Source organism: Falco rusticolus, chromosome 6 (genome assembly GCF_015220075.1).
Source record: "Falco rusticolus isolate bFalRus1 chromosome 6, bFalRus1.pri, whole genome shotgun sequence".
NCBI lineage: Eukaryota > Metazoa > Chordata > Aves > Falconiformes > Falconidae > Falco > Falco rusticolus.
In genome coordinates, this window is record NC_051192.1 from 9,665,926 (window position 1) to 9,689,509 (window position 23,584).

The 23,584-nt window shown below is 37.5% G+C and overlaps 1 protein-coding gene across 3 annotated transcripts in view; it reads right to left on the reverse strand.

The window, feature by feature from the left end:
- Window positions 1-23,584, reverse strand: part of MAP3K21 (mitogen-activated protein kinase kinase kinase 21) — a 43,387-nt gene that overhangs the window by 17,342 nt on the left and 2,461 nt on the right. For all 3 annotated transcript variants that reach the window (XM_037392086.1, XM_037392088.1, XM_037392087.1), the window contains exons 2-4: window positions 6,763-6,943; window positions 1,636-1,784; window positions 713-888 (exon numbers count right to left, since the gene is read on the reverse strand). In XM_037392086.1, coding sequence (XP_037247983.1) covers window positions 713-888; window positions 1,636-1,784; window positions 6,763-6,943 — 506 coding nt within the window. The remainder of the gene's footprint in view (window positions 1-712; window positions 889-1,635; window positions 1,785-6,762; window positions 6,944-23,584) is intronic.

The following is a 23,584-nucleotide window of genomic DNA, read 5'->3' on the forward strand; positions in this document are numbered from 1 at the left end:
ATTCCCACAGCTGAGAATGTTCAGCAGCAGCTGAAAATCTGCAGATTATAAGATTAGCTAAGAGGTAAATAAACTCTTGTTTGTTAAGTGATGCATGCAAATATCCAAGGAAAAATAACAGTTTTTAAAAAGAGCCAACCTGCCACATTTACAGACCTACAGCCTGTTTTCTTTGGGGAGACAGGTGTGGATATGTTTCTTTTTCAACTGCCTGTACTTCTTGAATGAGCCATTCATATGATAAGCCTCATTAAAACAACATTATGCTTCCGGTCAAACCGAACATTTCACTTCAACCGAAATACCTCTATCTGTAGTTTGAGCAGACCAAACTGTTTATTGGTTTTGTTAAGGAAGAAAGGGAGAAAGCAACACTGTCTAAAATTTGAGAAATCAGTACTCAAACCTTTTTTCTGAAGTAAACTTGCTGCCAAACAGTTACAGGATTATTTAAAATACAGTCCAAAACATACTAATGGAATTTAAGAATAGTATATCTACCAACAAGAACAGGCAACTTACATTAACGATGTTTTAATGAGAGAGTAAATCCTCTCTTCCAAGTAGTTTACCCTGCCAAGTGTATCTCCGCTATCAGGTTTCTAGTATACTGGTAAGCCACAATTCAAAAGTTCAAAACTGCTGTATCACATAAATGCACCTACACACATAACCTTCCTCCACCACTATGCAACTGGAAAAATCAACTTACTTTTTCCTTGGTCCTCAATTCATTGAATATCTGCTGAATTTCCAATTTCCAGTCGTCTTGCATGGAATGAAAAGACTCTTGAGGCATTTCAGTCATAACTGCCCCTTCAATGGCAGTAAGCTGTTCAAGAATTAAGGCAAACGATGGTCGGATATGAGGATCCTGCTCCCAGCATTCTAGAATTTATCAAAATCCCATCAGTTTTTAACAGTACATAGAACATTTTGAAGAACTACATGAATTTCAAGTTACTTGCTACTGTACTTCAAGTTCTAATGCGTTCCCTTTACCTGTAAGGCTTCTCTAGTTCCTTTTCCATTTACCAAAGTGACATCTTCCTATGTGTACTCAGAGGATTGTTTTTGTATTAATAGTCACTTTTTTTACCTTTATCTTTAGGATCTGAAATAGCATAACTAGCAGTACTGCACAGAAGGGATACATATAAACCAAAGAAATTTATTAAATACAAGGAAATAGCCATTAGCAAGCCATGCTTATTTCTCTCTAAAGGATTTCCAAAACATTTTTGACAATCAGGAAGAAACAATGAGGAAAAAAAATGGCATTTGCGGTTCTTCCCCTTGGGATTTTAATCTTGATCTTCTATTGATCAGCAGTATATCCTCTAGTTTACGAAAATTAATTTGAGTGTAAAAGGAAATCAGTAGAACTAGAGCAAAAAGCATACTGTCACCACTGAAGAACATGTGTGGTACACAGTAATGCTGTATGACTTCTTCAGAAACACATTCAACTGTCTATAACACCAGACTGCTGCGTAAAGAAAAACAAAATACTCTGTACACAGCACATTATAAAATGACGTGTTTATTTTGCAACCCCATAACTATTACAGGCAAGGATCCATACCCCCCCAAAACATAACTATTTAAATACGTAGGAAGAAACAACACATATACCTTTCATTAGTTTTGCAAATGGTTCAGGGCAGGTGGATGGAATGGGCAAAGTAAGCTTATTGACAGCAACTCCATAAGCCACAGCAAGGCCATCAATGCCACGGTAAGGAACTTCTCCTGTAAGCAGTTCCCACAGCAACACGCCATAACTACAAAAGGTAATTTTTTTAACAGTTATTTGCTGAATACTGACACATCGTTTACTCAAGAACAAACAAGTATCTGTCCAACCATGTACAGAAATTCCTGAGGATTTCCCATGTCAGTGGTGAATGCCTTTAAGAGACAGCTCTATTTTAGTCATCTTGCACCTTTGCACTAGCAGTGATTAACCAAACTGCATGCAACTAAGACTGGCTCACACTCCTACTCAAAATGTAGCCTAAGGTCATATTATAGAAATGTTAGTATCATGTAAAACTCACAACTGGAAGTCTGAATGACAGGAAAACAGGCAACCTTCTCCCCACCAAAAACCAAACAAAAAAAGAAATCTCAGCAAAGCATTCAGGCCATTCCCTCTTCCAAATATAACACAATTTTTCTAGATGCACATGCGTTTTTTAAAAAAACAAACTAACAGTAATAAAAAACATCAGAAAATCCCCAGCTTTGTTTGCAAGTTTGCGTTTCTTATCCCTTGTGTATTATATAAAGGGTTGTTAACATTTTGCTTCCCACAGAAGATGCAACAAGATTGAGAAATGTTTACACACACACACTCTCTACTAATTTCTCCATAGTAGAAAAAAAAAAACAAAAGCCAAACAAAACAATATTGTTTCCAGTGAAAAGTGGTGGCATGAAGAGATCTTTTTGAAGCGTCAGGTACAGAAATCAAGAATCGTAGGAATTCCTATTGCAACAGCATTAATCAGAAGAATTTCTACTATGCTCTCCACCAGAAGAGCAGCTGGGTGTTGCTTTGACCTTCTTTGGGTTTGTATGCCCAACGTTTCGCATGCTTGAATGACCCAAGCCACTACAAAGGGCTCGCTGCTGTCGCTCCAGAGCTCCTACCACCACTGAAATGGATAGCTTTCACTGCCGTTTTTGTGGAAGCAGAAATTACTCCTTTTAAAACGTAAGCTAGTCCTGCCAGGGAACCACTATCTGTAGAACAAGGATACAAAGGACAACCTATTGCTGCTTTTGAATAGTAAAGTGAGCAAGGCAAAGGGGAAAAAAATATTAGAATAGAAAGTATCACTCTTGCCCCTCCTCTCCAGTGGTTAAAGAAACAACCTGCAGGTTTTGCAGGAACAGATTGAACTCTCCTACATGAGGAGAAATACATACAGCACGGGGAAGGGAAGGGCTATGTACCCCGCCACTTAATATGTACCCCTTAGTACCAGAAATATCACCTCAACCACAGCAGATGTGACAGGAAGAACACACACTAGTTAAGCTTTTCTATCACTCCCTCCCTTAATGAGAAAAAGTCATTCAGCATTATTACAAGACCTTACAACAACACTTCAATAAATAGTAAAACAGCAAATCACGCAATACTAGCATGAACATCAGCAGTGTTTTGTTTACCTACACTCTGTTGATCTAAGAAGCTTTGCCTATCACAAAATCTTACAAAAATAATGAATTTACAGTGCTAACAATTAATCAAAACCTGAGGAATGCGGTCTATTCCCCCCCTCCAAAAAAAAGAAAACAGAATAAAAAGGGGAAGTCTTGGGATTTTTACTAATTTCCTCCCAGATTTTTCCAGTCTAACCTCTGCAGTTGCTTGTATACTTGAAGAAGGATAAAATAATGAATTCCAATTTTGTTTTAAATCAGTGGTATTTTCTTCCAATAGAAAAATATTTATATTTTTATATAAATAGAACATATTGTATTTATATAAAAAATGAATATTATATACTTCTGACCATAATGAGTACAACACTTCCTGCATGATATGCATGACGCACATTTTACGCATGATGGAGGAATTCTACTGAACTACATTTGCTTGCTTACAGAGAACACAGAAATAATGTCTGCCATCTCAGCAAGCATAGACTGTTCTTAATTCAAGGAATTCCCTTGTTCCGAGTATTCTATATATATTTTAGCATAAACTCTGAAGTTAAGCAGAACAATAAATTAAACTAAAAATAATTTTTATAAAAGTTGTGTCACACTATTAGCTTTAGTTACACTTGCAATTCAAGCTCATAATCCTAAATAGTTTTCAACAGTGCCAAGAAGGTGGTTGTAAAATGTTAAGCAGACCAACACAGTAATAGCCTGAAAGCACCTCTTTTAACGAAAGCAATCCTAATACCAAGCACCAAGAGTCAGCACTGCGGGCGCAAAACTGTGAGGAGGAACCCTAAAGACATTCTAGTCCTGCCAGGCTGGAGTTTTCGGGAGATACTAATGTACCATTACCTAGGACAACAACTACTTATTAACTTTCTTAACTACAGAAGTAGCTATTTTGTGTACTAAATTTCACCAGGCCACGTACAGTTGTCCTATATATACAGTCATGGCTTCTAAGAAAGAGTGGTTTTTTATAAGAGCAAAAGCTAATGTCCTTCTCAGTCTTCAGCAAAAGGCCAAAAACACAGAAATAATATGCTTGAATTATACATTTTTAAAACACCAAAATGAATACACTTTCAAAAATATGTCCTTTTAAGTATTTTCATTATTAAAAACTATTCTCCTGCTGTCAAATGTGATTTAAGCCTTACTATATCTCATTCCAGCAATAACCTGCTGGTTTTACGTATTTTAAAAGCTAGTAAAAACAAAAGTAATTAAAAAGTTCTCAAAGCTTATTTTGCTCTACAATCCATCTTCTAAAGCAGGTTACTGAACATGCTACATGAATCACTTGAAAATTGTAAGAATGTGCCAAGCAAAAGCAGCTGCTAATTCTGCTGTACAGGACATGCTTCCTAGCTTTGCCAAGAGCTCGCACAATGGAGGCACACGTTCCTGTAAAGCCCACTGCTGAAGCACACCATCAGCACCTGGAAATCTGCGGGCATATTCGCACTTTCAGACTCCATACACAAAACCGAGACTAACAGACTGCTGAGAAATGCGTGATGATCAATGGAAAGGGCTGAGAGAGTGGAATTCTTGTTTGGGGATTTGGAAGCATATACCAAAGAGTAGTAAAAGCAGTAGTTCCAACTCTGGTTTGGGAAACAAAAGGATACACACGCAGGGCCTGGAAAGTACCAGTTCTGCTATCTAGGATGACACCTGCAAACATGCAGCCTGGAAGGCTCTGCATGAAAACACTCCCACAACGTTTCTGAGCACGGGCTGATTCTGCAAGAGCAGCCTCAATTGCTCTCCCCCACCCCAGTAAGAGGTCTGCAGATTTCTTTTGGAGACTCAGCACTCCATAGGTGTAACTGAAGTTTAGAACTTTTCCGGAAAATACTGTGTTCTTGTCTTGGAGAGACCCATACTTAAATTTATAACCTGAATGCTTTTTAAAACAAAAAACACTCCTATAACCAGGGTATTCTTTATTTGCTTTTCTTTTAAAGAAAGAGTAAAGATAAGCAACAGAACAGATCAAGGTGCAGTAAGCAGAAAATCTTTAGAAGCCAAGAAGGTCTAAACCATACTGTACAATACAGCCTTTCTACTTAAAAAACCTCTCCTGTTAGATGTCCATCATTGAGCTAAATACTTACATTTTTACAAGAGAGGCGTGCAGGAGAGAAGGCGAAGAAGAGAAATACTGTAGGTTCCAAAAATGTAAACTAATGTTGCAGCAGAATATAAAATAATTGCACCAAAGCATACCCCCTCAGATACCTAAAATCACAGCAACAAGACTGGACAGGACCTGTAATTAAGCATGGAATACAGCTGATTAGGGAAACGCCTACACCCAACCTCCACCCCGCAAAAGAAAAAAAATTAAAGAAAAAAGAAAAAGAATGGAAAAAAAAAGAATGAAGCCAAAGATGTTTCTTAACTGGGCATCAACTCAGACTGATGTAAACAAAATGCTGAAAACTGGTTCCAGACACGACAAATAAGTGTCACAAAACAGTAGTGCAGATACAGAATCATCCAGAGAATACCAGAAGTATTACTTCATGCTGTAGAATATCAAGCATCTAAGCAAAATAGGACCCTATTTAAGAATTATACAACACAGAACATGCATAAGGCGGCATGAGAAAACAGATTAAGGTCCTCCCCTCCTTCCCCAAATACCTATCTTGGATCCTTCAGAGAGAAAACATTTCCAACAGAAAAGAAATGTAGACTTCTCAGGATGCGGCACAGCAGCTTTTAGAGCCTATTGTGCAATCACTGCTTTTCCACACTCACAAGCCAGAATTAAATAAAAGCTAAAGTTACCTTTCTACAATAGATATATCCCATGCTACATCACTCAAAAATAACATCAGTATTGAGAGCCATGTTATTTATATGATCCACAACAATGTATTTGACAAGAAATTCACAAATTTAATATAGGGAGTTCCCCACCTTTAAAATTAGAGAGCAAGTTAAAACAAATTTGTGCTGAATATATTTTTCTCACTCCAGCTGCTGGAAGCAAACTCTATAAATGTAAAAGCTTAGATCTCATGTTCACTTTTACACATGATCATATTCTAGATTCCTAAACCCAGCACTAATTTAAGTTTGCATTTGGCAGAATTCTGGTTTGCAGCTTATTTTTATTTATCAGACATGTAATAACTGGCAGGTCCCATTTCTTTAGACAGAATGAGACTTTTCAGACATCTGATGTAATCATACCAGTATGAGATCAATCATATATAAATGTATTAAGAGCATATGGCTACTAATATTAAGACTGAAGATAAAACAATTAGATATCTTAACCAACAGCTATTTTAAAAGCTTCTCTTAATGAGATCTTGCTTTCTTTATAAAAAAAGAATTTTTTTCCTGTTTTCTCTCCTGCTCCCTCCAGTTGGTAAGTGAATAACTAAAGGTAGATCAAATTAAGTGGATGTTGAGAAGTGAAAGTATATTTCTTAGAGCAGCTATACTTGCCACGTTGAGATGATAACCAAGGAAACCACCAAAAAAAATTCGAATAAAAATTTATTCAAAAACCTTGACATAGTTCTACTGAACACAGTCTTCAGCAGACAAACCTCTTACCTCCAAATATCACTTCCTTTAGAAAACATGGAAGACTTGATAACTTCTGGAGCCATCCATGCGTAAGTCCCTGCTGCGCTCATTTTGGTTGTTCTGTGCCACTCTCTAGCCAGACCAAAGTCTGTAATCTTCAGAGTTTTATTACAAATGTCATCATGTTCCATCTTCTCTAGCAACAAAACTGCAAAAGATTGAGTTTTTAAATTAATGGGAATCAAAATGTCATCTTGTTATTAGTTTCACATTCAACTCGTACTGCACATATAATTGTATAATTTAAATGTCGTGAAAATATTATTGCAATTTTTATAAACATGAAAGAGGGTTTTGGTTATTCTAAGCTATAAAAGCAAGAAATATCTAGTGTCATGAGTTCTTGATGCAACTGTGCGAGTAGATATTGAACTAGCACAAGATACCCACTGTAAAGTAATGCATGTAAGTTTAAAAAAGCCCAGAATCCTAGCATCCCACAGATGATGACCAGCTGTGAAAAAAGTATTCACTCTGGAATGATTTCCTGAAGTAATAGAAATAGCAGTTGTAGTAAACCAAAAACAAATACTAAGAATTCTTATAAAATACTTAGAAAACAAAGCAGGACACATTATCCCACTGTATAAAATCCATGCTTAATACTGCACCCAATCCTGGCTCCTATTCATCTCAAAAAGTATGTAACAGAACTGAAAGAGACATAGAGAAGAATACAAGCAGGGTGCTTAAAACAGCATGTCCCCAGCTACAAGGAATGGTTAACAGACAAGGAGTCTTTTCCTAGGAAAAGAAACACCTGAGAACATAATCTAGAACAACACCTATGGATTTAAGAAAGCTGTAAGTAACAATTGCTCATGGTTTCTCAACACAAGAGGACATCATTGAGCAAAATTAGCAGATAAGAATCAAACACGTGGCAGTCATTCACACAACACAGAGGTAGGTGAACTTTGCAATTGTTGGCATAGCATGTGAATACTATTATTTTACACAGATTTAAAAAGCGCCTATACAAATTCACAGAAGACAACTTCATAAAGAGCATTTATATCACAAAATAAGTTCAAGAAATCCCTAGGCACGAGTCAGTACAAGTTGGGGTACTATAGACCAGGGGAGTTGACTTGCCTTGGGAGTCCCCAACTGGCAAAAAAAGACACTGGACTTGGATCAAATGCATGTTACGTTATACCCACTGCACCTTTATGGATGCTAAAGAGTAAATTATCTTTTATCACTGTGCCACCCTACAGCACGCATTCAGTGTCTGACTTGTTTGCAACATGACAGCATTGGCAGAGTTGTAATACACCTTCAGAAAATAGTGTTAAAAGAAAAGAGAAATTGGTTATTCTGTTACAGTTACCAAGGAGAGAGACAACAGCTGCAAAGGAATCATTAACACAGCATAATTTTAGTTCCATATCCAGTCCCTCTGTCACTGTCTGTGGGAGTAACTTAGCTTAACTTTCTGTTAAAATTATCTCCTGGGACAAAGATCAAAGGTTAAATTACAAATAAGAAGAATCATAAATGCATGTGTTTTCCAACTGTATGTATGGCAAAAATACAGTACAAGGAACCCATTAATACAAGAAAAGCAGATGAACTACCTTCCCTCACAGAAAAAACTGATGACCTTGTATTTGCAATCACAAGAAATCTTTTTTACCAGTACAGATTAATTACATTCTTACCAATATTTCAAAAAATTACATCAAATCCAGATTAAAAGAAAGAGAACCCACACTGCATTTTCAGTAAGCTTCTTAACACAAAGTAGGAGAAATGCAGGCCAAAATGGTCCAGACAAACCAAGAGCTCACCAGTCAGCACCACCAGAACAAGTTAAATTCATGCAAGAGTTTTTATACTTTTATACTTGAATCAAAGACCTATTGTTTGCTATTCCATTTCAAACATGTTCAGCAGAATTCCTGACATTCCTTGTCAGTCAATGTGACCGAAACCAAAAACAGTTGGTCTTGCAAAAGGTAATAACTGGCATGGGACCAAGTTTCGTCCTACAAAGGACAACGTTTCTTAGCAGTTCAAACTTCCCTTTCCGGACAGTAGCCAGGAAAACAGCAATACTATACACAGATTACTTAGCAGCTGGGTAGTAAAAATGCTCGGCATAGCTGAGTAGTGCTCCGTCCTTCACAGTAGCCTAGCAACCTTTACTACAGCATCCTTCTGCCTCTTCCACAGCTTCCTGGCCCTTGCTGGCTGCTGACCTGTGAGCAGTCACTTTACAATCTTGTGCTTATCCTGTTCACTCAGCCTCCACCTTTTTTCTTTTCGAAATCCTTTAAATTGCCTTTTTGGGCTCCAATACCTCTACAATGTTAAGTTGGGTAAGAGCCAGTTTAGCACTTTTTGGTTTACTTTTAACATTTTCCAGATGGTTTATTTTCCACAAAGAGTAAAATTCATACTTAGATTAGTGCTTTACTTCTGGCAAACACAGCGCAAAAATATTTACAAAGTACAAAGCCTATTTAAAATCATACCTACCAAAACCCCTGAATTAATTAGGAATGCAGAAGTACAGAAAAATCCTGTGTCCACCTCATTTATTTTGACACAAGCAAAGCCAGAGACTGTTTCTTCAGTTAGATGGTTAGATTCAAAATCTAACAGGAGATGACTAAGTTGGATGTGAGAATACTACTTCGCATCAAACTAATGTAAAACTTCACCTTGGACTGTTACCCAAAAACTGTATGTACTACAGCCAGAAATAAGCATTTGACCAAATATTTTTTAAGTCTGCATATGATTCCCACTGGTAACACCATTTTCAACTCAATTCTGAGTTTAGCATACCTCCCTTTGTGACTCTACCTTTCTGGAATGTGATGAAGGGGAAAGTAAATTTATTAACATCACAGAAGCAGAGGTTAGGGTGCCATATGCCAGGCACTGCTTGAATATAAGAGACAGCACATGCCCAGAACCATTTATAGTGTGAGAACAAAGAGATGTTATTGCGTGTTACTTTCCATAATTCCTTGAAATATAAATCAGCAAGTTGAAGATAAAAACCCCCAAAAAAGCCCTTAAGTCAGAAAAATGAAAACATACAAATACCATGCAGTAAAAGTGGTATGGAAATTGGTAGATGTGATGTTGTAAAGGTCCTAATAATTCAAGACACTTTCAACAGTGCAGCAAGCATACATGAGCACTCTAAGAACATCTGCAACAAAGATACTGCTATTTAACCACACAGATGGAAAAAGCCTTAAACTCCTCAGCTGTCTAATATAACTAACAAGAACTTGGAAATCCAAGTATTGCTCATCCTAGCTCACTGAAGGAAGTAGCTCAACAGATTATGAAATAATTTAGGTTGGAACAGACCTCAAGATGTCAACCCCCCCACCTTGGAGCAGGGCTAATGCTGTAAAAACTGCAAAGCTACTATCGAACATTTTTATGTAACTAAAGTTATGGCACTCTGACAGAAATAAGTAAACTATATTCAAAACTGAACTATTCACTCAACTACTGACATTAATCTAACTTAAATATTATTTAAAATAAATTTTGAAGAAAATTAAGGACAGTAATTAAGGACATCAAGACACAGAAAAAACAGCAAAATTATGGCAGAGTTACATTACAAGTAGCTTACAACACACTAATTCCATTTTGTCCTGACAGATGGTTCTTAGAAAGCAGTTACGGTAGCAGGCCTGAGCACATACGAGTACTTTTCAGGAAGTTTAATCATACAGACAGAATAAGGATTAATCAAAGAATTCTGTACAGCAGTTGTATAAAGGAAAATACTAGGAGACAATTTATCAGGATAATTAGGTGTTTACTAGGAAGCACATTTGTTTCACATGCCAATTCACAATCAGAGTAAAAATACAAGGTGCATTTCAAGAACTGATAACAGAGTTACATACTGCCCACTCTGAGGAAGATCAGACCATCATACTAGCAAACATGCAAAGTTGGAAGGGATCAATCATAAAATCTACAGCTATAAAGCAGAGGTGAAGGCCGAAGAAATGGCTGGCCTATTCTGGCTAACAGAAGGAAAAGCAGAGCTACACATAGTTGCACAAGTAGCTCATGCAATTCTAAAAGACACAAAAAATGCTTTTTTTAGTAGAAACAGGGAAGTGTCAAAAAAACTGTACCAAGCATAAGACCTCACATGAAATACCGAACAACTAAAAAAGCACATATGTATTCAACGACAGGAACTTAAACTGAAGCAGATGCAGAAAACAGAAGTAGAATAGTTAGGATACTGTAACATCTTTAATTTATATAAAATCAGAAGAGCTTGTGCTTTTTGCTAGGGTAAACAAAGGTTGAAATAAGTTATGAGAACAGATGTTAGCCATATATAGAAGCAGGATGCAGACTCTAGAGCACTGGTGCTCTTACCAGTAAAAATATTCTCCCAGGTGCCCTGACTGATCCATCTTACAGGCACACTTGTGATTAAACTCACTTCTAGATCTGGAGCTACCAGGTTGGGGAGTCATACCAGATTTCAAGATACTGCCTCTTTTCTCCCACCCCCTTTTGGCCCTCCTCTGCAGTGTAAAGCACAGTTTACTCCTCAAATAATTCAGAAGATCCAACATAGACTCCTGTCAAAAAAGTAATGGTTCCTTAAGTAGTAAGGCCATTAATCAGCCATGCTTTCTGCATTATCATAGTTACAGCTGGAGTCTTTCTACTAATCATATGGCACACCACCAAGTATTTTACGGTGTAACAGCATGCAGGTAAGATGCACACTGTTAAAAACTAAAATCTATCACACAGATGCTCAAGACTGCAATGGAACTGGACCTGCTGAGCCAGCCAGTACTTCCCAAGTCCATGTTCCTCTAATTAAAATAGAACCGACAACATCTCTCTGCTGAACCGCTGCTGTTCCCATATGACCGGTTTTCTTAGTCAGGAAAGGCACAGAATTTAGGCTTGAAAAGAAAAGGAGGCAGAAGTCCCAGCAAAATCCCAGCCAATGCTCCCAGTCCCCCCTCCTTTTCCTGTGCCATTCCCTTCCCACCTTTCCAACTCCAAACTCTCCCCTCTGGCATTAACACTTGCTTTGAACTACTGACAGCAAAAGGTAATAGATCCAGTGCAGCAGCTCAGGTTAGAGATGCAACAAGTGGCAGTCCAGGTCTGGCCAGATTTGGGTAAGAGCTGCCCACCCTGCTCCATTATCTTTTCTTGTGAGCATGGATTGAAATTTTATTGGGGAAAAGAAAAAAAAAATAATAAGTGAGAGCCTGGATACAGGCAGATAGGCTGTAACGAGTCAAGAAATAATAGAAAAAAGCACATCTAGACAAAACAGATTCCTGGGGTGCATGCCTGCTCTACCAAATTCAGACAGGTCCAGAACTCCACCTCCAGTGCTACCTTCAGGACTATGCTGAAAGTTTAGAGAGGAACGAAGAGCATTCGTTTAAATTGAAAGTATTTTGTTTAAAGCACAATTTTAAATAAAAGGCTTACATTCTTACCTTAGCTGCTCCTTTTTTATTTTAAAATTCATGTAGCTTAAGAAGCAGTATTTACAAGCCCAAGGGAAGCCTGGACAGACCTTTGAGCTGGTAGCACACTCAAGAAACGGCCACCGAGCACTAAGCTCTTCAATGCTACTCTTAACACAGGTTATGGCCTACAGTCTTGGTTCTCTTTTTGTTACTAAATACATATAGATTGTATTTCTCCAACCTTATCTATCTCAAAGCCCCCACTTAATCCAACACTACATTTGAAAAGTTTCTGAAATCCAAAGACTTCATGCAGTTAAAATAATTTTATTCCATAATGCATTCCAGCACTTTCATTTGATCATTTTCAGTTACCAGCCATTTAAACCAATTGAGTAAACAATGCATTCTGAGATAAGCCAAGTCAAAGGATTGAACACCTTTTTAATAGTTTAAACGTATTGAATTCAAACTACCTTTTCATGCTTAAACTTAAAAAAAATCATCCCGAAATACTCAGGTCCTTTCTGTCCTTCCTACCCTCTTCATACTTTCTTCTCTATCCTCTTTATTTTCTCTTTGTTACTACTAAAAAGATTAAGCAACCTTATTTTCACGAGTTAATTGTCACCAATGGCTTCTTGCTACCTTATCTACAGTTTGCTAAATAGCTGGCTATCATGGGTTTTGCAAATATAAGCTATTTAATAGCATAGCTATTTAAGTTACTAGGATTACAGGTAAGATCGCCTACATGCCCACTACATTTACCACCACTGATAAAATCATTCTTAGAGAATAGCAGAAAGAAAGATGTTACACTATACACCTCTACTTGTAAACAGAGATTGCACAGACAATGCTGCCACTGTCATCAGTCTCCCCCGCACCTGGCCAGCTCCCTCTCCAACTGTTTGCAAGTGAATCTGGTTCCTGTTAATTCACTAAATCAACATGCAACAAAACCAGCAGGGCAACCCTGCATCTTTACCTGTGAACTAACAGGCAGAAAGAAAAACTTATTAGATGTTGCATATCCAGTTAAGGAAACACAATACCTCATCAATACTGAGACCAACTCCATTATCTGGAGCTGTTGTTTGGTCCCAGTTGTAATTAGAAATTAAAAATTCAACACTGCTTATAGAAGCCATGCTCAGTTTTTAAGCTGCAAATTAATTACCACAGTGAAAACATTAACTGATCAGAACATCTCCAACACATACAAATGATACACTGGCCTATACAGCACTGCTTCTTAAGTACTTTGGTTTCCTCCTATGGGTTCTCAGGATAACAACTGTTAACTGTAGCCAGTATCTGTCAGACTGTGATTATCTCACTAGATTAAGTTTAGAGCTCACCATCAGCAAGGGAATTTCATCCTTTAAACACTAGTTACATACTCAGGAGGCACTTCTCTACTTTTTGTTACAGGGATACTGTGCTCCTCTATCATCTACACCCCTTTACAGCAGGCATACAAGCATTTCTTAACTTTCAAACTAAATGGAAAGCAAGTTTATTCTTAAATGTATTTGTCTAAAAACATCTAGAGAAAAAAAAAAAAAAAAAAAAGAGTCCTACTTCACAGCAGCCAACATACATTAAAAAAAATCCTGAATGAAGTGTTCCCAATTGGAAAGCCAAAACAAGACAAGACTTGACATAAGAAGTCTTTGACAGCAAAAATTGACAAATACACACCGACCCTGTAGGAAAAACACATCCCACAGAGGGACATGTGGCACAGGAAAACCTCTGAAGTGTAAGAATGACAGGGAGTAAGGATCAGAAAGGGGTAAGATTTCAACAGCTTCAACGCACCTTGCACCACCGTTTTTTGCTTCCCCTTCATTTCTTTAATAACCATTATTAAAGTATCTTTGGGCAAATGGAAACTTGAGAGAATGAAGCAGTTTAAACAAGTTATTGGCACCGGCTGTAGATACTGTGAGTTACTTTACTGCCTGCCATTTGTGCTTCACTTGCTGTTCAGATAGTTCTGTAATGCAAAACAGAAATTTCTATTGTGCCGTAGAAGGAAGTACCATAGGTAAGAAGCGTTTATAATTAGACATTCAAATAATCATCATTTAAACAGTAAATCTTCAGTAAATTCTGAAAAATGTAGGATTTGGATATTGCATCAGCCAAAATTCAAAAGCAGACTGAACACTAAAAATCCTCAAATTCCCCATTTAAAATATTTAAAATATTAAGCTTAGTTCTCCTATTTAAATACTACATTTAAGAAAAAGTTACCTCATTACAGCAATTCCTCCATAATATTACAATTACATGGAAATCAGTCAACACTGAAACTCAGCTTTAAAACTCAAAAAATTCATGTTATGTGGCATCTGCCAGGAACTTCCCTACTGATTTGAAACAACACTTACTTTCTTATAAGCTCACTCTTCTTTGCTTGCTATAACTTTTTGAAAGGCAGCTATGCAATAAAAACAGTGACCAAAATGCAAGCAGATTTCAGAAAGACGTGCATAGAACAAGCAATAACAGTTAGGCGGTGAAACAGTCATTCCTGACTAAGATACCCTTCTGGTTTCAAACTCTACAGAATAAAGTGGTTGTGTATCCATTCCTTAGAGAGCACCACAGTTGTTAGGAAACAGTGATTTTTAATTTTTTTTTTTAGGAACTTATTATTCATAAAACCCCTAAAGCTATTACATTCAAGCTGCAAAAGGAGTCACAGCCAAAATATAATGCACCAGGTACAGTTTCCTTCAACAGAAACATTCAGAAAACACCTTAATCGCCTCCCTGACCCCATATGCAAGATCTTGTCATTCCCTTCAAAACAAAGTAAATACATATATGCCATGTAACATACAGAATTCAGCAGGGCAGTGCAGCTGACATTTATAATCTCAAAAACAGCATCCAGGGGCAAGAGCTGACAGCCATTACCTTCCTTCAGACTTAACAAGTTAATTTACCTATCATTATTCAAATCCCTTTTTCGAGATTTAATTTAAACAAACAAGAATATTTCATTCAAATTTGTTTTGAATTTATATGGTTTTTTGTTTGTTGGGTTTTTTTGAAGTAATTAGAACATGACAATGCAATTTGATATTTCAAGCTAATCAGGAGAATACACAGCTTCTGAATATGCACAAGTATTTACATACCTGGCATACTTTTTCTGATCATAACGTATTACACTCAGCAGTTACATACTTCCTTGTTGCTTTAGTTTGTGGTCTATATCAAGGGGTATTGGATGTGTTGAAATTAGAGCATTTAATGCACAAAAAATGTCACTTCAAAATTCAAATTTACAAAAGCTGAATATAAATATATAGATACATAAATAGTAAAAACACATTCTACCTTTAAAGGTGACTTACTAACTGAAGTATAAGGGTGTAGGCTGATGTCACAGCCAAGACTTTAAGAGCCTGCTGTCACTAAAATACTTATCTTAATCTCCTCCCCAGTTATAGCCCCTCATCCTCACAAGTTTGTTTTTTTTCCCCTGCCCTGAGCCCAGCAGCTAGGTAGTCTTGGGAGACTGAACTAGCCAGACAGCTCAGCAGAAAACTAAGCCTGCAAATAAAACAGCTTAGAATAGTTTTCTGCTGGATCCCTCTGCTGATTTAACCCAGACCTACCGGCCATGCAGACAGAGGAGCAGATTCTGCTGACACGTGGGAGGGGGGAGAACCTGTGCCTGGAGATGGGTGAAGCCTCCTCCCACAGCTAGCTGCTACATCAAGCTGCACATCACCTGCTGTACTAAGTGAGAAGTCGAGCAACGTTTCAGAATTAATAGATCTAACCCCTTTTACATCTAGTTTTAATCAGACATGTAACAATTGAATCCAGCTTTACTACTTTTTTCCATCATAAAATAATCTTTGATGAAATTCACTATTGAAAAGAACCAGTTGAATAAACTGAAGACAAAAAAAAATTTCTCTGTCCCTTTTAAGATGCCTACCACTACGAATCCAAACAAACTCTGGTTGTAGATGCTTAGTCAACTTCAGTCATTGAGTTCCCCTAGAACTTCATCAGTTAACATGAAACTCCTTTAACATCTTTTCTATGAGGAATTTTAATAGGTTACAGTCCATAAACTATCCTGACTTAGGTTGTCAGTTTCTTTGAGAGAGTTTTATTCCTTTAAAAAAATTTTGCCAACCAACCTGCTTCAAAACAACGCAGAAAGAAACCCAGAATTTTTGAGCCCACTTTTTTAAACACAAAACTGGTGGAAAATAAATAAATAATCAAAATTTATTCTGTGAGATAGAAGGATTCCTGCTTTCCATCCTTGCAGTTTCTTCAGTGGCTGAGGAACAAGCACCCCTAGGACCATGCTTTTCCAAGAATTCTCATCTTCTTTAATAGCACAGGCAAAACACCTACTTTGAAATGGGAGCTCTGCAAAACTGGCAGCACTACCTTTCACTTGGGAGGAGAAAATGGAAGGGAAAACCTGCTCTTTTGACTCAATAATTAGCATAACATTCAGTAATGAGTTAAAAAGTACCATTTTTCCCTTTTTGCATAACACATGAGGAAACAAATGCAATTAGTTTCAGGAAGAACAGTGGCATTTCATCCTAGTGGAAAAGAAAACCACAAAAGTGCCCCAACATTTAGAGCTAAAATATAACCAGTTCCAAGGTTTAATTTGCCCCATAATGAACCACAGCAATGAAGCAGTTACTCCTGCATTTTTGAGAGGGAGGGCCAACTTATCAGCTCCAAGTTAATAGTACACCTGCCAAAACACAGATTTTAGTCATTCTGAAGAGAACAAAGCATGATTATACAGCCAACACTGGCATGTCTAGGACTGATTTAACTGGAGCTATGACACCCCCCCCCCCCAAAAAAAAAAAAAAAAAAAAAAAAGGTTAAACTTGGCAGGAAGCTCCAAGAAGGAAGAATACTTCTGTGGTGACACTATACAAGTAAGTAACTTCTCCACCTTACCATATATAACCCATGACTTTAAGATACAAAATTAAAAATCCTCTTACTTTCAGTTACTGACCTGAGGTAAGCTCTCAGTAACATGGTCAAGTAAGATAAAAATGGTGAAATTATTTTTATAGTGTCAATCCAGGAATGCACATTTATGACACCAGCTGTTATTTCGGTTCTGCTACTATAGACAGCCAAGTCATTCGGTATTTAATATATTTTATCTATTTCTATCTATGCATATTGTCTATATTTTTGTTGACTTTAATGCCATAGTTTTGCCTCTAATAAAAACAAACAAACAAACCAACCACAACCAGCAAGCCAAAGCTCCAATAACAAAAAAAAATTGCTGCACTTTTTAGAGGCATTATTACTGAACGTCACTGAGATGACTTTCACCGTTCCACATTTTAAGAAATCATCAGAAATAAAATTCAAGGACAAAAGTCACCCATGCTGCAAACCCTCCTTGCAAACATGCATTGTACAAGGCCATTACATTTCAGAACTTGAAACACTGAAGCATGCTTAGAAAAAAGTTTATACTCAGTGATAAGGAAGCTTACAGATTGCAAACAAAAAGCCATTCTCTTCTAAGGTCAAAGAAACCACAAGATAGCATTCAACATCCAAATACAGTTCAATGATGTATAACTTCTCTATTCTTTTGAGGTTGCAGAACACAACACTCTAATAGAATAATAATTTTTGTTAAGAGGGTCCAAAGGCATGCATTGTGCTTGCAGTCCCAAGGGGCGGGGTGGGGGAGAATAATCTGTAACTGAAAACTCAGTTATATTTCAATATTTCCTAATGCTAGGCTTACACTATCAATGCCCAAATCCCAACCCCATTCTGCAATCTGTTTATTTAAGTACAATATCTCATTTCACAAGTGTTATGGTCAGCAGCTAAACTTATTTCTCACTGTGTAGGGGAACGAACAAAACTGTGCAAGTATTTTTACAACTAATGGGAGGTGTTTAGCTGCTGTTTTTCCATTGACTTCTATGGAAACACGTTGCTCACTCACTGCAGTTTTCAGAGGCAAGTATGTGACCACAGCCTTAGATACCAGCTTTAAAAAAAAAAACAAACCAAAAACCAAACACAAAACCACCAAGCCAAGTAATGCTTGAATTCTTCTTTAGTATCCAAATATGGCAAAGACTCTAATCCAAAGTCCTAGACTTCAATTTATAATGTTACCCCAATACAGAACTCTTTTTTTTCAAAATATACAGTCAGCAAATGTGACATACAGACTAGAACATGACTCCCCATGTTGGGCATCAAGAGGTCAGCAGCCTCTTGCAGAAATCTGCTAAGGAGAGAGTCCAACATGGAGCAGGAAAAGAGAAAAAACCTTCCAGCAGCTGTAAACTGATCACTAGGTGTCTTACAATGAGAGAGAGGAAAGACAAGGAGAAGATAAAGACATGAAGAACCAAGTAAGATCCAGAAAAAGATCAAAGTATCATTACTCTTGAATTAATAATACTACCTGTTAAAGATGCAAACAGCCTCAAGACCAAATACAGCACAACTTTACAGTTGTCAGATGGACATAGCTGGAGAAACATTAAGTGAAAGTTTGCATTAAAAATGAGTTATAAATGGGGTTATTTACATAGGTGTTTTAATTATATGACATTTAGCTAGTGTTACAGCCTAGAGTCTCGTTTCCAGCATTAAGGACTATATATAAATATACCTGCACATTGTTTACTTTGAGGGAATTTGTTCTAAATTAATGAGCATTTTTTTCCACCTGTTAATGTCCAGACTTGAGATACAGAAAACCACCAAGCGGTAGCAAGTTTCGAAGATAACAGATCAAGGTGAAATAAATGACTATTGCAGTTAAGTCTTCAACTACAAGTAACATAACTGCTGGATGTTACTCCTCCTCTGGAAGCTTACAGACCGTACAAATAGATATTGTGCTACAGAGCAGTAGTTCACAAAATTTTATTTGACAGATACTGTATAAAAATCATTAAGTTCCTAAATACTAATTTTAAATGCTGAAACATAGCCTTCAACTGGAAATCAGCCTCTATGACATACATTGTAGTGCTAGTTATTTCTACTGCAGATTGAGACAATCACAGCAGTGACTCAAACCTGTTCTTTCTTGAATCCCAGCATCTTTCTGAACACAAAATATACAACATATTTATATACAGCAAGTAAATATATCAACTGAATATAAAATGGGCATAACATAAAACATTTCCTTTGATGAGCTGGAAGAAGATACACCATAGCTCAAGGCTGCTAAGCATTTGCTGCTCCCACAGAAGCCAGCTAGCCTTCGGGGTCTCTAAAAAATAAAATCCCTGTCTACACAGTGTGAGCACACATCAAATAATGAAACAAAATTACTGGAAGTAATGTTTTATGAAGCAAAATGGACCACCTTCATATGACATAACTATATTCAAAAGAAAAACTTACTAGAATTCAGTGACGTGCTAACTTTTAACAGACCACAGCCTTCTGTTATCATGGGATGCTGTTTCCCAAGTTGATTAAATTCTGCAATCCTGCCACAGTTTGCATAAGGGTGGTTTGATTTTGGGTTTTTGGTGGTTTGAGGGGGTTTGTTGGTGTTTGGGTTTTTTTAAGAATACAAAATGGACAAGGTTATTAAAACTAGAGCTCTTTCCTGCTATACACTTCCAGATGCTTCAGGATGTATGACCAGTTCTTATATTGTAATGCAGCAGTACTATCTTTACAGCAAAGCACAAGGCAGGGCTGCTGCCACTCAGAGATCAGACAGGAAGCAGGTGTACCTGGAACAATTTCTAGCCTTACGCAATTCAAATAATTAAGAATAGTGCAAAGCACTTAATGACTGTGACTTCCTATACAAGCACAGCATGGAAAACTACAGCATAAGAATTTTAAACTGGTAAATAACTTCTGGCCCCACTATCTTATCTATCTGACGTTAGTCAAAGCGATACCACTTTCTCAGAGATGTGGCTCCTATGGGTTTTATGAAGGTCAGTTTCCTTATGGAAGAGGAACTCCAGTTAGTCCTCCAGAAAAAAATGTTCATTCCCCTCCAGACCTCACAGATACCAGCCAGTAGGAGCTTAACAGTTAGCTAGGCAATACAAGCAGTTTCAAACCAATTACAGCACACGCGGCCTGCTATAGGAGGTGCAGGAGCCACCCAGTACTGGAGGTGCGCACCCTGGGACCGCCAGGCTTAGCCCATCGGGGACACTGAGGATGTGGAAGGAAACAGGAGAGTAGAAGTTCTGTGAATGAGAATGTCACGAGGACGAGAGGGAGGCGCAAAAGGCGCAAAATACATACCTGCAGAAAATGAGTTTTTTTAGTTTTGTTACAATATGATAGGCGAGCAGTAACTGGCACAGTGTTATTGACAGAAACAACTCCAAGATCCACTGCCACTACGAGACCTCTTGGAACTTTCCAAAGAAAGTTAGATTGAAGCTCAAATCTGCTGAAAAGCCATCTCTCTTCTTCCTCAAAACTACTAAAGACCATTCTAATAAAATTTAATTTTGAATTTTCTTGGTAACTGTACATTAGATGATTCTGAGCAAGTCTTCCCTGTTTAAAACACAGTCAAGAGACAAATTATGCACCCTATTGATTTCAGAATAAAGTTCAGAAGATGGCAGATAGGCTTAACTCTAGTTTCTTTTTCTTCCTCTCTCCAGCCAGCTAGCATAAGTTGCTAGGTGGAGAAGTTAGAAAGGAAGTAGTTTTTATAGGTTCTTGAAAATATCTCCATTTAACTTTAAAGGTGTTTAATGGCATAACTTGAGCAACCCTGCTACAAATAACCTGTAAAAGCAAAGAACCAAAGACAATTTGTTCTTGCCTTTCTCAAACTCCAGGACACCATCCCACACCAAAAGCAACTGATTCAACAGTTCTGTCAAACCACATCACACCTCCTTTTTAGGTTTTAAAACCAAATGATTTCTATTTTCTGACTGCTTTTCATGAGACTAGTTTGAAGAATGTCACCTTAAATGGATGGTCCTCTTGCAGTTTTACTGTTCACTTGTATGTTTGATTCCTTCAGATTTCAAGTATTGCTCTCATTAGAACTGTCGCGTCCAAATTCAACAATCCTTGAAACTCAAGCTGTCCTTAATCATTTCAAAAAGCAATATAAACTCAAGACACTTCAGACAGCTGCAAAGGATCCCGGGATGCCAGAAGAGCGGGTGAAAGCCATAGCAAAGTGAACCCTACTCACATATCCATCTACAACAAACCACTTTATCAGTATTGTGTTAGTACACATAATCTGCACAGAATCAGCTTTGTGCTTTACTTTGCATTCATGGATGGGCCTATGCCGTAAGCAAGATATTCTGAACTTTTTGTAACTTCTCCTACAAGTACACAAAGCTGCTGCACTAGAGATAAACTGCTTATTTTTTAAGGTAAAAGTCTAAATGTGACTGTTAAGTGCACAAGTCTGAAATCAATCCCAGAACTGCAAACCTCTGCTTTCTCTACACTAGACTTCAGAAAATAAAAACCTTGCATACTCTACCCAAACATATTACTAGCCTTCTTCAGAATACTAAAAAAGAATCAGGAGAAGCTGCACCAAGCCCTTAAAAAAACACTGGTCTCATAACTAATCGGGTGAGTGCCCTTGCTCAGAAAAAAGCATTTTGACTCCACCAGAGAAAAAAAAAGTTACCCTTTCAAAGAGTCAGCAAAACAGCTGAGATGTGCTAAAAAGACATGTAAGTATTAGTGCCCAGTCTTGCAGATGAATGCTTGTCTTTTATTTTCAGAAAAACATAACTTTATCGTAATCGAATGACACACTTAACCAAGTTTAAGTTTGAACCCAGGAGACAGTTAAGAATGTTCAAGTATTTTTGCAATTTTTAAGACACCTGCCTTTCAGTCAAAATATCGTTTAACTCAAAACTCCTTGACTATCCACGATGGTCTGAAAAAATTTCTTTCAATTTTTTTCTCCAGGCTTTAGATAGGTAAAGTTCACCTCCTAATCCTTAATTTTAGGTTATCTTCTTAATCTATAAAGTGTATCTATGAACATAAAAAAACATAAGAACTGCTTATGAGGACGTTATTCTCAAAATAGACCATGTTCTTTTCCAGAGAAACTTCTCACCATGCCACCTGCACAAGATTTTATAAAGCACCCACAGTTTGCAAATCAACATTAGAGGCCATGGATACTATGTTTCATTTTATCACACATACCCAAAGCTAAAAGTGTTCTTTACACCTTTGTCTGTTTCTGAATGACCTTTAAATAGTAAGTTTATTTTACAATTCTACAGAATTGAAGAAGCTGCTACCAACAGAACTCAAGAGTTGCTCCTTACTTCCTTGTTCAGCCCTCAAGCTTGTTAGTTTTTCTTCCCAACATAGGAAACATTTGCATATCTATTTGTTTCCCTTTTTTTTTTTGCTTTGGCAGAAACAAAAACCTTTTCCCACCTCCCAAAAAAGGAGCCCAAGGAAACTTGTGCATACAAACTTAGATGGTCATTGTTGTTATTAAAACCCTGCTGCGGCTCTCATGGCTCTTCTGTTTGTGGCACCTTCTCCCCCGTCACGTCAATTTGGCACCAGTGAAACCACACCAGAGACGCTGTCCTACAGATTCCAATTCCATAAAACTACTTGGAGAGAAATAACACCCTTGTCTTTGAGATGCTGGCTTTGCCTATTGCCTGCCAACCACAAGCCCAGACATATATCCTTTCTGGATCAAATATACTGGTGGAAGGGGCTCCCTTCCCCTGACTGGAAAAATTAGTTCCTGCCTGTTTGCTAAGGAAGTAGCTCGAGTAGCTTTCCTTACTACACCATGTTAAGGGCAGTCATTTTTCTAATTTGTTGGACAAGGAAGAAAAACTCCTTCTTAATGAAAATAACTGAGCTAGCACAAAACTCAAACATTTGTAAACTACCTAGAACTGCTTAATGGAGAGAACTGAACCACTACCACCAGCAGTCTATGAAAAGCAGCAGCGAGCAGCCGAGGAACGCATGCCGCTGGATCCCTGTCTGCAGCTATAGCCACGGCTGAACTGTTACTAGCCACACCAAACAAGTCCATCAGTCAACCCTGGCAGGTTTCCACTCCCACTGTGTGAGACTTGAAAAGACTACAGTAAAAGTATAAAGTGAAACTTCTGATGAACGGATGGGTTAATAGAACAGGGGATACTGTCACGATTGGCAGTCATTTTAAATTCCATGTTGAACTTAATTACAATAGCGTACAATAGTATATTGCACCACTAGCATACCATTGTCTTCCAATGTTGTCATTCAGCTGGCTGATCAAGAGACATCATTTTATTTATCATATTCGATACTGT